Below are 15,743 nucleotides of genomic sequence, written 5' to 3'. Positions count from 1 at the left end.
AATGAGCTAACCTTTAAATCATTACAAAATGATCTTTATCATCGTTGCCATTATCACAATTAAAACCAACAATAAGTAATCAACTGCTCACAGTGATTAGTTTAATTGTTTATTTTTTTTATCATTTCTGATGATCACATTTATTAATGTACTTTGTTTCCGTTTGGTTGTAATTGATTGATTTTCTTCTCTCCTCCGTTATTGGAAATTAAATTCATATGTGATCAACTTAATTCATTGGTTAATTTATTATGAATCGCATAATCGTTTGTTGTCATCTTGCTTCTTTGCCTTAAATTGTGAGTATAGTTTATTTTAAAAGTAAATAAGACTTATTAAAACTTTTAATTAAGTTTCTAAAACAAATGAATCTAAATTATCTCAGTGTTTAATTATTTCATCGTTAATCACCATCTCTTAAGTTAAAACCACAACGAAATTGTTAATCGTGACAACCATTTTTCTTTGAAAAGTCACAAAGTGTTTGTCTTCAATTTCATTTCTAAAATGAGTGAATTTAAATTAACTCGATGTTTAATTGTCTCACTAGTGATCAGTTTATCACTAATTAAACCAACATCCCAGTTGTTTTCAGCCGCGGGTCTAGCTAATTTCTTGAAATCTATTCCGAGAGCATTAGCTAATGTATTTATGGATATCGGTGAAAAATCTCCAGAATGTCCAAATATAATCGCAACGGCTCTCACCACTTGTGAAAAGCCACTTTTGCGGAAACTTGGTGAAATTAAACACCTAATGGAAAAAGGTTCAAATTCTTATTCCGACTGTTGCTACTATGCTCAGTTTCATCATTGTGTGATTTTCAAGGTAAAGCATCAGTGTCAACAATATATCGTTGAAGTTATTGTTCTAACAGAATATTCGAATTTGGTAGTAGATTGTTCAGAATATCATCATGGAGTAAGTAACCATATTAATCAATTTGATCTTTTCTAATTTCTTTTCCTTTTCAATCCATCTCACCAGAATCTAATATGTCGCATCATTGATCACCAGAAAACAATCATTTCGATCGCTGTTATTTTGGTTCTTTTAATAATTGGATTAGGTTGTTACATACATTTTCGAAAAATCTAGGATTAAATCTCATCAATCTCCTCCAAAAGTAAAACCAGGAATACAAAATCAAGTTAATTTCTTTTCCAATCTCGAAAACAATGCAAATGTTAAAGTCACAAAACAATCACTTGATCCACAATTCACTCCCTCACTTATTACCATTAATTTAAATACTTCCTAAGTTCCAATGATTTAAACAAATGAAAAAACTTTTTCACTTACAATCAATCATTTGAATCTCCACAAGAGTGTAAAATGGATAACTTACTTGGAGGAGACTAATCAGCTCAAATAAACTGTGTTTCGAAAAAGACTTGAACACTTTTCGAAGCTATTGCAAGATCGGTTTAAGTTTCTCCGATTTTCTTACTGCCAAATACTCTGAAAGGTTACAAATTAATACATAACAAATTCAGAAAAGAAAATTCCGAACCAATTTTATTTTCTTAACAACGTTATTTGTATCAAATTTGATTTTCACAATTAAAATATTATCTCTTTAATATCCGTAATTAAAAACTCACGCAAAATATGAGAAAACATCAAAGTGTTCAATAGTCTCAAATAATTTCCAATAATCTAAATTCACGATTTAATCACCGCTTATTCGAGTATGGAATTTTGAACGGACTTTTGGCCTGCCAAAGTTCGATTTCGAACTTGGTGTCAAAAAAGTTCTCACAGCCCAAGGAGTCTAACAATGTGATCTGTTTGTGCCTGCGACTCTCCGTTCGCGAGCTATTCCAAAAACAAATCTATTTTCTTAGCAGTAACGTCCTTTATATTAATATAATTAGAATATAATTAAGTCGAGACAAAATCAGCTCAAACTGAAAATTCTGAGCTGATGGACCTTTCATGAGACTTGTCGATCTAAGGATAAATACAATAACGATATTAACGATACTTTTGACTGTAACAATAGTTGATTTAATACTGGCCTGGGTTTCTAAATTGTAGTGAGATTGTTGATTAGCTTTATGACTTGAAATAGATCATGATTTTTTAACAATTAACCAATATGAAGAAGATGAAAAACGATTTACACTCTTTCTTTCTCTCTGATTCTTACATTTAAATCAAATAACTAGCTTGATAAAATTATCATGAGATTAACACACAAGCTGAATGTTGATGATGAGTGATGATAATAATTATGGTGATAAATGATGATAGATGAACAAGTTAAACTAAACAAGGAAAAGGTTCAATCCATTGCATTGGTTAGTAATTTGCTATCTGTTGTTTTGATTTAGTTTCCTTGAAAAGATGATTAGAGTAAAAGACCAGCTTCATCGTCGACCGCTGGTTGGTCTTCTGTTGGCGAAGTACTTTTCCCCTCTGACCTTTCAAGAATACCCTCGTGTTTTTGTTGCAACGATCGGGCTAGTTTTGCATATTCGATGTCGAGACTTTTGATGAACGGATGTTTAAGAGCGCTGATAATCTGTCTGGAATCCATTTGATCGAATCCATAAAGAAGTTGATTAAGAGTATTCTTTTCTTCTTGTTCGACATAACTGTAAATAGTAATAAGGGAAATATCAGTAGAGTGAAAATGGTTTTTGCTGCACAAACTTACACAATGTAGTCGCCGAAAACTTTGGAAGCTGCAACCACATCGTCTCTTGAGAGTTGAACAAGTACTAAGTGCACCACCAAACGTCCACAGGCTCTTTCATCTGGAGCCTCTTGAAGAAGTGCCATTTGTTTTTCGAGCATTTTCAGAGCTTCGCTGTAATTTTTAAGCTTAAGGTAGACACGAGCCGATTTTGAGGCATACTCTGCGGCTTGGAGACTTTTTGATTCGATTGAGCTCACCTCAGCCGCTTGGCCGTAAAGTTGTGCCGCTTTCAAAGGATCCACCTTTTCAATCAATCTAAAGGAAAAGATGAACAAGAAATTAAAATCTCATTGTGATAAAATCTTAACAAACAGAAGGGACCAAAACCAATCGACTTACTTAGCACCTCTTTCGTAGACTAGAGCACAGGTATCGGGGACACCATGTTCTTGGAATAATGTACAAGCCTTTTCGAGTAGGTCAATAGCCTGAGGCCAATTTTCCATATCCTTACCAGCGACATAAGCTGCTTGTTCATAAGCTCTGACGAGAGAAAATAATCAAATATTGATATTTACCAACCAGTGATTATCATACATACGATGACAATCAGTAAATTACTCACTTTGCTGCTGAAAAATATTGATGTGCCTGTTGGTAGTAATCACCTGATTTAATGCCACAATCAACGGCTGTTAGAAAATTTTACAACCTTTGTAAGCAGTGGCTGAGAAGATAGAGAAAAGAAGGGAAAAACAAGTAGATATCAAAAAAAGAGGAGAATTCAATTGTAGTAGGAAAAAGAGGTAATCAGGAGAAAAGAAATTCTAAAAATGGAAATAATTAAAGGATGTCACAGGATAGAAAAGAATAAAAAATTGAGCAAATGACAATAATAATACCTGCTTTTTGATACTCAACAGCAGCCATTTCAAAATCGGGTTTCCACCTGAACAATGTTGTTTTCAAGCTACCGAAAGAAAAATCAATCCCATCGGTAGAATGTAGATGACCAATAGAAGCAATTATTCCATGGAAATGAAGAGAAGAAAAATCAATTAATCCAATGGAATAAAAGAAAAAATCAAATCGATTTAAGAAAAAAAGAATAGAACAAAAATTTACCTTTTCTCAGCTCGATCAACACATTCTTGAGCTTCTTGGATTTTAGATGAAGACATAATTATCTCAACTGTTTCAATATGATAAATTATATTCTTTCAATTGATTAAATTAATTGGAAAAGGAAAGAAAATATTACCACAGTTAACATGGAGAAAACAAAAAAAGTGATTAACGGAAAGGTGAAAATCAAATGTAAACAAAAGTGAGAATAGAAAACCAAACTGAATGGAAGATAAAAGTGAGCGAGTGAGTGAGGGAGAGAAATAGAAACATCGACAAGATTAAATCATAACCGTTACTCATTTGGAATTAATTAAAAGGTCTTTTAATTATCTTTTTCGATTAACCTTCTCATCAAATTAAGTCCACAATTTAATCCAATTTTCTTCTCAATGGTGATGTTTAATTCAATGGATTTAGTGACTAATTTATTTTGTTTTGGTTCCATTTTTGTCATGTAAACAATTGGATCTATATGATAACATTTCCAATGGAAATGAACCTGCTAATCAATTCACCATTTAATTGTTCAATTTTTTCTTCTCTTCTAATCAATTGGTGTGATTAATTGTCTTCATAATCAGGTAAGTTAGTGTTCTCATTAATTGTGCACATTTAATCAATTACTCACCATAGGTAATGAAGAGATATTGATATGTTTACCTTTTCTTTTGTGATGGATCAATTGTCAATCTCATTTTTTTTTATTTAGATTAATTAACATTAGAATCTTTATTTTTTTCCCTTCATTATGTCAACTTGATTTTCAATTGTCAATTTAAACTAACAAAACCTACACAGTTTTTATTAACATTTGATTTGGTACTAATTAACTAACTAAATCTAATCAACCGGTTAAAGTTGATGATTATCATCTTTACAAGAAAATGTTTAATTCATGTTAGAATTTATTATATTAATTCTATCGGGATATTTATATATAATTGTCAGAATGGTTGGTTGATTGATTTGATTAGATTTAGAATTTAAATTGAGAGAGAAAGAGAAAGAAAGAAAATATTATTTTTAAAACTCGCTCAATGTTATTCTGTTGCTTTAGATACTCAAGATCAGATGTTAACTGTTGACTTGGAGAAAAAGAAGAAAAAAATCTTGTAATTGTTTCTAATTGTTCCCAATGAATCTACTCAGTTTATTTAATTTTCTCTTCTTATTTACATGTAAATATCTTGAAAAATAATTCCAATTGTTCCAATAATCTACAATCAAAATTGATTGTTCTAAATATTGTGTTGTGTATATTAATTTTTTCCTTCTTTGCCCTTCCTTTTTTTCCCAATCTCTTTCTTTTCTCCCTTTCTTTTTTTTTCTTTTTTAGTTCTATTCTAAATCAAATGTTGTCTGTTTGTCAAATTTAACATCATCATCATCGTCATCATTTAAAAAGGATCAACTGTTTACCTCTAAATCTAAAATCAAATCAATGGGATTAGTTTTAAATACGTAAATCAACATTGGCCTAATCTGTTATTCCAAATGTAGTGGATTAAAAAGTATCACCATAACCATTTATTTCATCATCTTTAATGGTTACAGTTTCTAATACCCTTTTTCTCATCATTACCAGCAAATGGTCAACACATCAGCTGATGATTTACCCATTTAACTGTAAACTCCAAAATTGATTCACAATTAACTTGTATCTTCTATATATATATATTATTTATATTAACTTACCCCCATTTGTTTTACAAAAGGAGATTAAGTTTGCTATTCTTAACCAAGAGATATGGATGATCCGAATTATAAAATGAAAAATATCTACAGTTCTGTTAGTCCATCAGAGATCGCTTTAAGATGTACCATTCTTGACCTTTGCCAAAGATTGAAACGAACGGAGGTTTTATGTGATTACTATGAACAATGTAGAAACGAATTGGTTTCTGATTGTATTCGATTAAGACAAGAAAGAGATTATTACCTGATGGCTCATAGGAATAATTTACAGGTAAATATTCATTTTCTATTTTCTAAATTAATATCTAAAGGCCTTGGATTATATTGTGTTTATATTTTATTTAATGGTGGACTTTAATTAGTCACTTCCTTGTTCAATATTATGCATTGTTGAGTTTTCTCAATTTTTGTTTTCTGGTCTCTTTCTTTTGGTGATTTTACTTATTTATCTCTTTCCATCTCTCATTTTTTTTTTCCTTTCTTTCTCTATATTTATATATAAATTTCTCTCATCCTTCAGCAGAGGTCGGAGGCTTGTAAACCAAAAAGTAATCCAGCAAATAACAGTAATAGTAATCCAAACACTGGGCCTCCGGTGGACACTAATCAATTACGCCAATCCAATAAGATACAGCCAAGCTTTTCATTTGAGAAAGAAATTGATTTTACAAAAACAACGGAACCTGATGATAATTATGAAGAGATTGCTAAACGATTGATAGCACAATTTAGGGAGGAAATGGAGGAGATCAGAAGAGCTTCATTGAATGGTCCACAACAATCAACATCAAGCAATCAAAATGAAATAGTGGCCACAGGTTCCCAGGTTTTAAAAGGTCGTCCAACACAATCAACCAATTATCCGGTTGATTCTTCAACCATGCCAACCATGTTAGCATCACCGATAACACCGGCAAGGCAATCAAGTCAACAAACAGTAGCTTCTAATTGTGATGATGTCAGTAATTCAACTAAATTATTATTATCTGATGTACCAGGTTGTACATCAGGTAAACCACCACCACCACCACCACCATCAACAACAACAACAACACCAGTCACAAATCCTGTTTATTTGAGTAAAAAAATGACACCAACATCAACAACAACCAATGATCCAACAATTAATAGCGAATATGATGAAAAAATTGTAATATATGACGTTTTGGAAGATGTTCAAAGAGCAGGAGGAGGTGGAAATAGTGGAGTAATTGGAGGATCAAGATATTATCAATCTAATCAAGGAATAACCAAAAGAGACTCAACATCCGAAGCCATTGATAAATTACCATCTCCATATGATGTTTCATCATCATCTAGTGCCTACAATAGAAACCAACAACTACAGGGTCATCATTATCACCACCAGAATCATCATCATCAACAACAACAACACCATCATAATCTTCATCATCCTCACCATCAGAATCGCCAACGTCATGTTAATAGTAGTAACAATGAATTCCAGAAGGAGATTGAAAATGCAAATGATTTCCGAGATGTTCCAACGGTAATTGAGGTGAACAGTAATCGAGATAATTTTATTAATCCAATGGGTGGTGGATATGAAAGACCCGGAGGGGATAATATTCAACCCCAAGAGTCGACTTCCCATTTAGCCGCCGAATATTTTGATTTGGTCAACAAAGTATTGAAAAATAGTATCAATGATTTTGATACACTCACTCGGATACTGATGAATCAAAATGAGAAGCTTCGTAAACTTAAAGGCAAACAATTAAGAAACTATTTTAAAAGACAATTAGACCAAAATAATGAAACAAGTAACATACCTAAAAGACCTTGAATTAGATTTAATTGTTCAAGGTTCTTTCTTTTCTACTCAATTTCTACATTTCCATTCACATAACAACGTTATGGTTAATCCTGTTAATTACCTTCCAATCTGGTAAATTGGTCAATCATTTATCATCAATCAAGGAAGATTTTAATTGCATCACATCTCAAAATATTACAATTATTTTTTTCTCTCCATTAAATTGGATCACATTCTGAAAGCCATGCAAACTTATAAACACACACACACACACACACACATAAACAATCAAATATAAACACAATGTAAAGTGAAAACAATTATTACCACAATTAGTGTTTCAATTAGTGTAAATTTTTAAAATCCCAAATGCAAAATCATCAATTCTAATTGTAATGATACACACATTTAATTATCTCAGTGTCTTGATTAACCTTCTCATTAAACCGAATGAGAATATTAATCAGTGAAATCTACAATTGTTAACTAAGTGTATTATTATTTGTCCAATTCTCTGTTATTATAATTAACTATTAATATTTTGTAGAAGAAAAAAAAATCTATCATCTTGTTAACCAATTAATGAGAAAGTTTAATTACTCAATCAATTTTTTTTAATAGAAAACCAAAATTTGTAATATTTGTGGAAATTGAAACATAAATTTACTCACTTGAAAACGAAACCTTTTAATTGTTGTAGTTTAATTTTTTGTCCTTCTAATTGTCCAATTGATTTCAACGTTGATAAAAAGTACGATTAACTAACATTAATCCAGATAGAATTAAAATTAAACCAATTATGATGAAATAATGAAAGTAAAGGGTAAGTTGACACGTTGGACTCTACAATTAAGGGAAATTGATGATATAACTAATGAATAACAATTAATCAACTAATCACAATTTACTTACGTAGTAACTGTAATCATCTTGACAAAAATTTGCCAGTTTTTTAACACCAAAAATTGCCTGAGTTTTAATTGTTAAATTTAATTCGTAATCACATTTACCGTGAATGTCACTGTCCATACAAAGTTTAAATTGAGCATAATTGCAACAATTAAAGAGAGAGAAATCAACTTTCTCAATTGATTGTCCATCTTGGTCAATTAAATTAGTACTTTCCGTTAATTTTGGTTGGCAATAATCAAGAGCATCTTTCATTATTGATTTACACTGATGAGGAGCAATGAAATCGTCATTAATATCTCGTTGGATTGTTACAACAATCAAAGAAAAAGTGACAATTAAGGACGACAGATGATTTAATAGATGCTCCATTTTAGAGTAATACAAAAGAAAATTGATCAAATTGACTTAAATGTTTTGAGTGTAAAAAATTTTTCATTTAGTTTAATTGTTAATTAAGATACGAAAAAAGAGTTTCTTTTAGAAATTCAAATGATTGATTGTTACATCATTGGAAGTATTTAAATTAATGATTATATTAATAAGTGAAGGAGTGAAATGGTTAATTAGTGAGTTTAAATGTTTGAATTGTTTTTGATATTGGAAAAGAAATTAACTCGACTTTGTATTCCTGATTTTACTTTTGGAGGAGATCGAACCAAAAATTGAGGTCGATAACGTTGATAAACGAATATGTAATAACCTAATCCAATTAGAAGCAAAATAACAGCGATCGAAATGATTATATTCTGGTGATCAACGATGAAACACTTTAAGGTCTAATGAGATGGATTGAAACGGAAAAGGAATTAGAAAACTTTTAAATTGATTAATATGGTTACTTACTTCATGATGATATTCTGAACAATCTACTTTCAAATTGGTATAATCTGATCCGTCAATAACTTTATCGATGTGTTGGTGACACTTATCCTTGACCTTGGAAACCATACAATGATGAAACTGAGCATAGTAGCAACAGTCGGAATAAGAATTAGAACCTTTTTCCATTTGATGTTCAATACGACCAAGTTTTCGTAAAAGTGGCTTTTCACAAGTGGTGAAAGCCGTTGCGATTATATTTGGACATTCTGGAGATTCTTTACCCATACTCGTAAATACATCAACTAATGCTTTCGGAATAGATTTCAAGAAATTAGCTAGACCCGCGGCTGATAACTGGGACGTTGGTTTAATTAGCGAGAAACTGATCACCAGTGAGACAATTAAATATCGAGTTAATTTAAGTTCACTCATTTTAGAAAGGAAATTGAAGTCAAAAACTATGTGACTTTGGAAAGAAAAATGATTGTAACAATTAACATCTAGTTGACAATTAAAACTCAGAAGGAGAAAGATGGAAATGACAAGTGCTTTTTATGCCTTTAAGGTCATAAAGGTTAAAGGGTAAATTTTGGTTCCAATTTTGAATTAAAAGATTCATTGGAAATCAATTCACTGATTCAGTTAAATGATTAACTATAGTTGATCATAATTATCATTACAAGAAAATTATTCTTTACTCATTTGAAAAGGTGAATCAAATAATTACAATTTTTTATATTCAATGAAAAATTTGGAATCAATAAAATTCTGTTGATAACAATTCAAGTTCAAAATTAGTTAATTGTTTATAATAAAGGTTTCTGATTCGAGTAATTAAAGTTTACATTGGATTGATTGTATTAGGTATCCTCAAAAGTTTCTGCACTCTTTTCATTGATGATTTTTTTAGTCTTAGATATTAGAAGATAATCATTTTCCTATTATTAAATTGATACCATTTTAAAGCTTAGAACTTGCTCTTTCGAATGATACTAATTTTATTAATTTCGGACAATTCAATTAATTACAATTAAATTTATAGTAATGGTGTTTTTTACCGAGTTTTGATGACTCATCATTGAGGTCACTTTTTCCGTCGGTAAAGTGACCTGAAATTTTTTTTGATATGATTAACATGTGGTCCTAATATTGAAATTATTTAGGAAAAAATTTGATCTATTTTGCTTATTTGATTATAAAGAAACTAAAACTTAATTAACTAATCATTTAACACTAAATCCCCATAGAGAACCAATTTTCACCTTTTATGAAAAAAAAGGTAAAATTTTCAATGGTGAGGTATTGATAGAAATCGGGTCTAATCCATCAGAATAGGTAACTAATCTATTCAATTTAATAAGCAAAATAGATCAAATTTTTTCCTAAATAATTTCAATATTAGGACCACATGTTAATCATATCAAAAAAAATTTCAGGTCACTTTACCGACGGAAAAAGTGACCTCAATGATGAGTCATCAAAACTCGGTAAAAAACACCATTACTATAAATTTAATTGTAATTAATTGAATTGTCCGAAATTAATAAAATTAGTATCATTCGAAAGAGAAAATTCTAAGCTTTAAAATAGTATCAATTTAATAATAAGAAATTCTTTATCTTCTAATATCTAGTACTAAAAAAATCATCAATGAAAAAAGTGCAAAAACTTTTGAGGATACCTAATATTTTTATGTTAACTGGCCGATATATTTGATGTCTAGTTTGATTTGGCCAGGTAATTGTGTCTCTTGATTAGTACAATTAGATTTTGATTGGTTAATTGTTCCAAATTGATCTTATTTATGGTTGTAATCGATACATGAACCAACCATTTTCAGCTATCGAATGAGGTGTTGAAGGATCGGGAAGATTTCTAGAGAAAATGATTCTATCATGAAGACGACTGCTTTGTCCCTGCCAGAATTCAAATGATTTAGGAATCAATTTAAAGCCTCCCCAGCAATCAGGTTTAATCAGATGAACATCATCAGCATGTTTAACCTCAAGCTCATTGTACTTGTCAATCAAATCTCCTCGACTGGCAATTGGTTCACTTTGATCACTAATTGCTGCAGCAATTTGGCTTCTTTTGGGTCTCCTTTCAAAGTAATTTTTTGATTCAGTTTCAGGTAATTGTTCAGCGTTTCCTTCAATTCTGACCTGACGGTTAAATGGATCCCAATAAAATAGCATCGCTGCTTTTGGATTCTCACGCTGATCATTAAAACAACATGATGGTCGATATTAAGGTGTAAATGTGAGAGAAAACAAATGATTAGAAAAAGAGTTAAATAGAGTTAGAATATAATTTTACCAATTCTTTTCCTTTTCGACTATTACAATTAGTGAAGAACTTGAATCCATCGGTACCAAAGCCTTTTAACAAAACCATTCTAGATGAAGGGAATCCATCACTGAGAAAATAAGGAAGAAACAGAAAATTAATCATCTTGAGATTATCTGATTTTCAACTGAACAATTGAGTTAAGAAAATTCTTCATATGATTCAGTTGTATTGGAACATAACAAAGTCTCAATTACTTTCAAAATGTAAACACAATACTCGGAATTTATCCAATGGAATAGATTCTAAATGAATCAGCTAATTTTTTAACCTTAATTGTCCAAAATACTTAAAATTGTCACAATTTCATACTTTGTACATGTTGACACACAAACGGCATTCGGCTCAGAAATTTTGTCACATTGTTTGGCCTCTTGGAACCAAATCTCAAACAATTTAATCGGATCTCTAGTAGGTAAATCCTTCTCAAGAAGAGCATCCTCATCCTCTTTATATGGTTGTCTCATAGCTGAATGAATAAAAACAAAAAGACAATTAGTTAACCAGTAGAAAGTATTTAATCCAATAGATTAACCAAAATCACTTACCTGATAAATCAACAGAATAATTTGACAAAGACATTTTCAGGGTTAGTTGATTGAACAGAGAAAATTTTCTAATTCCAATTGTTGTTGACAATCTGATTGATGGAAAAAACATTAATTCTAATTACAAACGAGACAATTAAACTAAAAGTAAACAACAATAAAGATTTGTTTCCATGTTTAACTGAACCAATTAAAAGACAACAAATGAAACTTTATCGTAGTCAAAGCAACGAATCAAATATTGAGCCAATTTTGAAATTCGTCGAGAAAGTTAAACAATTGAATCTGATTGATTGAAAGTTTCTCATTTTCCAACAATTAACACCAATAATGAAATTCAGGAAAATGGAACTAAATTAAAAGAGAGAAGAGGAAAAATTGAACTTGTAATTAGAATCCAATCGAAAAGGTAACAATTAAGGTGAAATTGTTTCTCTCTCTTTAATCGTGTTTTCCAAACTCATGATTACCATTAATGAGTTACAATTAAAATCTATTCTGACAAAGGATCAGTTGTTTAAAGAGAAATGAACAACAGGTTAATGAAAGAGAAGATAAGATGATAAAAGAAAGAGAAGAGAAATGATGATAAAGGTGAAGAAAGAAAAAGAAACAGGAAACATTTTCTGTTGAAGAAAAAGTCTTCATGTGTTAAGTTGATTTTTTCTTCTTCTTTTCTATTTTATCCCTTGTGTTGTTTCATTTAATTTCTTTTATTTGATCTTCTATTTTTCTAAATTATTTAGATTTACTTGTGTTCTAAACAATACAATTAATTCTGTTTTAATTCTAATCAATTAAGGTAAGTAAATTAATCTTCTCATTTTATATTGTTTCTCCATCTCTTGTGTGTCCGTTTGACTTGATTACCAAACCTTTTGGTGTAACCTTTTTATTTGAGAGAACAATTTTTTTTTCTTATTCTCTTCTTATTATCTTTCTTTCATTTTTACTTTTCATTAATTGTTGATTAACTTGAGGTGATTGATTAGTTTTACTCAATACTAATCGGTGGTTAGTTGATTAGTTGAATTACTTTTGTTTTAGTTACAATCAGTTTCTTTTCAAGGTAAGACATATGCTTTTCTCCTATGTAAGAGCGGTTGTTTTTTTTATTCTTTTCTTTTTTTATTCTATTCTCTTTCTTCCTGTGTACCTACCTTTTTATTGTGAATTAGATTAAAATCTGATGATGATTATTGTGATTAACATTTTTAGGTTGGTCAACCAGTCTCTCTCTCTCTCTCTTTTCCCTATTATCCAATCTAAATATGGAAATACGTGTGTTCCTTCAAAATGGAGTAAAATTATCCGTGTTTGCTGTTGCCTTCAATAGAAGATGAAATTTTTCCTCATTCTCAACGGTCAACAACATAAATACTCTTTTTTTGTGTTTTTATCCTTAATTTAATTACTTCAACTCCTGTGACTGATTGTTGGTAATCTATTTTAACAATAGAAATGGAAAATAATAAGTTTGGTATGGATTGACGTTTCCTCTTCTTTTTTTTCTCTCTCTCTTTTTAACTTCTCTGTCTGTGATAATTTTCCTTTTCAACACTAACACAATTAAGTAGCCATTAAATGATTTAACTAATCAACTAACTGTACAAATATTTAATCTTACCTTTCTTATTCTTTCATGAAAACAGGAACAAATCAATTATATGGACCTCAAACCTTTCTTGGAAATACTTCGTCACGATCTAATCACAATACAAATCTCCATCAACAGCAACAACAACAGTTACTAAATCAACATTTATACCAACACCAGTATCTTTACCAGAATCAGAGCCAATTACAGAAACTAAACCAACAACAACCCCAACCACAATCACAACCATTTCAACAGCAACAGCAACAAACTAATCAGCATCAATTGAATAATGGGAATAAAAACCGTTCAAGTCCTAATATTCCAAAAGATGTTTTGATTCCAAAATGGCTTCCAAAATGTGGTTACTGTGATAAATTAATCCTCGAAGAACAATGTACTGAAGCTGAAGAGAAAGTTTGGCATTTGAAGTGCTTCAAATGTTTCGAATGTAAAAAGACACTCGGAGGTCAACAATATGTTATGGCTCGACCAACCGTGTTAAGATCAAATGAGACAACTTTTAATCCGGAAAGTGAATATCCTTATTGTTTAGCTTGTTTCGATGCCTTTTTTGCTGAACTTTGTGAAGAGTGTGGAGATATTATCGGTTGCGAAATTGGCTCCATTAAACATGAAGGAAGACATTGGCACGCAAATGAAGCCTGTTTCAAGTGTAACTTTTGTAAATCTGCTCTTCTCGGTAAATTGTTTCTTCCCGCTAACGATGGTAAAATTTATTGTTCGGCTCAATGTTACCAATACATTTTAAAAATGTACCGTCCATCCACAACTCGTGAAAAAACTCAATCACAACCTCCACCACCTCTTCCACCTCCACTTCCACCTTCTTTATCTACTCGACTCAATCCAACAACGATTCCATCATCATCATCATCATCATCACCTTCCTCTGTCCAGTTACCCGCTCAAGTTTCTCTTTCTTCTACCAATCAACAACCTTCTCCACCTACTCATCCTCATCCTCATCATCATCTACAACAACAACTACCACATCAACATCAAACTTTGCCTAAACTCCAACCAACTCAATTGGTTCCGATATCAACAACACCGGTTCCTCAAGAAAGGACAACCATTAGCCGTGAACAATCAACTGATCATTCATCAGTTTTGAAACCTCATTCATCATCTCCATCTTCATCTTCCGAAAGTACACCTCTTCTCACTCGCACTTCCACCCTAATCAATGATAAACCCGACGTAATACAAAACTATCTGATTTCACCAGAAGAAGAGGAAAAAAAGAAAGATGAGAAAGAAAAGGTTACCAAAGAAAGTTCACCATCAACTCCTCCAATTACAACAACAATCATAGATTCAGCTATTACCCAAGAGAAGGAAATTTTATCATCATCTTCATCACTCCCAATTAAAGTTTCCACAAATGATCCTAACTTAACCTCTACAATACAAAAGATATGCCCAAAGAGTGTCACCTTTGACCCAAGTGTAAAGGAAAACGAATCCAATAGAAAATGTCGTTCAGTTAAAAAGGTTATTAAAGATGATGATTGTTGTTCGACTTGTTCATCTCATTCATCATCTTCCTCAGATGATGAATTTGATTATGATCTCATGGATGCTCGTCGACGCCAATGGATCGCTGGTACTCGCATTCATTATGTAGCTGCAACTGCTCAGCCAACATCATCTTCATCTTCATCAACACTTCCCAAGACAAAGAATCGCTCAAAATCCAATGATTCTAATCACTCAAAGACAAAAACACTCCATCGGCCAATTAAACGATTCCAAGATTGTTCACTTAATTGGGCTGAAATTTTACGAAGTAAATTGAAAGGTCGCTGAGTTTATTTTTATACTCAAACTTTTGCCAATTTTTTTTCTTACATGATTATTTGCACAACTGATTTACAACAATTCTCAACAGGAAAAAAGTTGTTCCATTTCATCATTTAATTTCAACAATCAATTAATACTTTTGTACTAAAAGATAAAACTGAATTTTATTTATTTATTTTCTGTAAAAACTGATGAAAATACAGGAGATTACGTTAAATTAACAGATTTGTTTTTGGAATTACTTGGAAGCTGAGAGTCGTTGACAAGATCAGACCGCAGATATGGACTTGAGAGACCATGTGAATTTGTTTGACATCAAGTTCGAAACTGACCTTTCGGTAGGTCAAAAGTCCGTGAATCGCTCGGCCAAAATTATCTAGTAAAATTTGGTGAAATATTTTGCTCTTTTTAAAGCCAGAAAAAAATGATTTTCGTCCACAAAGCGAA

The 15,743-nt window shown here is 31.2% G+C and overlaps 5 protein-coding genes across 8 annotated transcripts; 3 read left to right on the top strand and 2 right to left on the bottom strand.

Moving 5' to 3' along the window:
* The first annotated feature begins 105 nt into the window (after positions 1–105).
* Positions 106–1,675, top strand: LOC128397093 (uncharacterized). The gene is made up of 2 exons (XM_053357773.1): positions 106–921; positions 988–1,675. Exons 1-2 carry the CDS (start codon positions 508–510, stop codon positions 1,096–1,098), a joined length of 525 nt encoding a protein of 174 aa, XP_053213748.1. The 5' UTR covers positions 106–507; the 3' UTR covers positions 1,099–1,675.
* A 312-nt stretch (positions 1,676–1,987) lies between these two features.
* Positions 1,988–4,093, bottom strand: LOC128397041 (gamma-soluble NSF attachment protein-like). Its single transcript, XM_053357710.1, is given in 7 exon segments — positions 1,988–2,600; positions 2,663–2,959; positions 3,044–3,187; positions 3,270–3,348; positions 3,351–3,371; positions 3,547–3,614; positions 3,770–4,093. Coding segments are annotated over 7 exon segments (912 nt in total). The 5' UTR covers positions 3,826–4,093; the 3' UTR covers positions 1,988–2,353.
* Positions 4,094–4,154: 61 nt separating this feature from the next.
* Positions 4,155–7,927, top strand: LOC128397001 (homeobox protein 12-like). Of its 3 annotated transcripts, none has more exons than XM_053357666.1 (3): positions 4,155–4,353; positions 5,109–5,738; positions 5,988–7,927. In XM_053357666.1, the coding sequence occupies exons 2-3, from the start codon at positions 5,520–5,522 to the stop codon at positions 7,272–7,274; spliced, it is 1,506 nt and encodes a 501-aa protein (XP_053213641.1). In that variant the 5' UTR covers positions 4,155–4,353; positions 5,109–5,519; the 3' UTR covers positions 7,275–7,927. The 3 variants fall into 3 exon arrangements, with proteins under 3 accessions (XP_053213641.1, XP_053213656.1, XP_053213648.1); XM_053357681.1 differs by having other exon boundaries at positions 4,156–4,353; positions 5,991–7,927; XM_053357673.1 differs by lacking the exon at positions 4,155–4,353 and adding an exon at positions 4,641–4,950.
* Positions 7,928–8,568: 641 nt separating this feature from the next.
* LOC128397062 (pyridoxine-5'-phosphate oxidase-like) lies at positions 8,569–12,164 on the bottom strand. The gene is made up of 5 exons (XM_053357729.1): positions 11,873–12,164; positions 11,637–11,793; positions 11,295–11,394; positions 9,000–11,194; positions 8,569–8,932 (listed from the first exon to the last, which is right to left on the bottom strand). Exons 1-4 carry the CDS (start codon positions 11,982–11,984, stop codon positions 10,781–10,783), a joined length of 783 nt encoding a protein of 260 aa, XP_053213704.1. The 5' UTR covers positions 11,985–12,164; the 3' UTR covers positions 8,569–8,932; positions 9,000–10,780.
* A 286-nt stretch (positions 12,165–12,450) lies between these two features.
* LOC128396972 (protein prickle-like) lies at positions 12,451–15,315 on the top strand. 2 transcript variants are annotated; one of them, XM_053357641.1, is made up of 4 exons: positions 12,451–12,674; positions 12,853–12,941; positions 13,091–13,352; positions 13,525–15,315. In XM_053357641.1, exons 3-4 carry the CDS (start codon positions 13,334–13,336, stop codon positions 15,300–15,302), a joined length of 1,797 nt encoding a protein of 598 aa, XP_053213616.1. In that variant the 5' UTR covers positions 12,451–12,674; positions 12,853–12,941; positions 13,091–13,333; the 3' UTR covers positions 15,303–15,315. The 2 variants fall into 2 exon arrangements, with proteins under 2 accessions (XP_053213616.1, XP_053213608.1); XM_053357633.1 differs by lacking the exon at positions 12,853–12,941.
* Positions 15,316–15,743: the final 428 nt, after the last annotated feature.

Source organism: Panonychus citri, unplaced genomic scaffold (genome assembly GCF_014898815.1).
Source record: "Panonychus citri isolate SS breed McGregor unplaced genomic scaffold, ASM1489881v1 Contig00001, whole genome shotgun sequence".
Classification (NCBI taxonomy): Eukaryota; Metazoa; Arthropoda; class Arachnida; order Trombidiformes; family Tetranychidae; genus Panonychus; species Panonychus citri.
Note: the sequence above shows the minus strand (reverse complement) of the source record. Positions and strands in the feature narration are given on the sequence as shown.

What these genes read in the sequence shown, in the direction of transcription:
- LOC128397093 (XM_053357773.1), top strand. Translation starts at nt 508, where the DNA reads ATGAGTGAATTTAAATTAACTCGATGTTTAATTGTCTCACTAGTGATC. An exon ending in GTTCAGAATATCATCATGGA is followed by an intron (nt 922 to 987) that starts GTAAGTAACCAT and finishes CCATCTCACCAG; the next exon opens with AATCTAATATGTCGCATCAT.
- LOC128397001 (XM_053357666.1), top strand. Translation starts at nt 5,520, where the DNA reads ATGGATGATCCGAATTATAAAATGAAAAATATCTACAGTTCTGTTAGT. An exon ending in CTCATAGGAATAATTTACAG is followed by an intron (nt 5,739 to 5,987) that starts GTAAATATTCAT and finishes CTCATCCTTCAG; the next exon opens with CAGAGGTCGGAGGCTTGTAA.
- LOC128397062 (XM_053357729.1), bottom strand. Translation starts at nt 11,984, where the DNA reads ATGTTTTTTCCATCAATCAGATTGTCAACAACAATTGGAATTAGAAAA. An exon ending in TTATTCTGTTGATTTATCAG is followed by an intron (nt 11,794 to 11,872) that starts GTAAGTGATTTT and finishes TTATTCATTCAG; the next exon opens with CTATGAGACAACCATATAAA. An exon ending in TGTGTGTCAACATGTACAAA is followed by an intron (nt 11,395 to 11,636) that starts GTATGAAATTGT and finishes TTATTTTCTCAG; the next exon opens with TGATGGATTCCCTTCATCTA.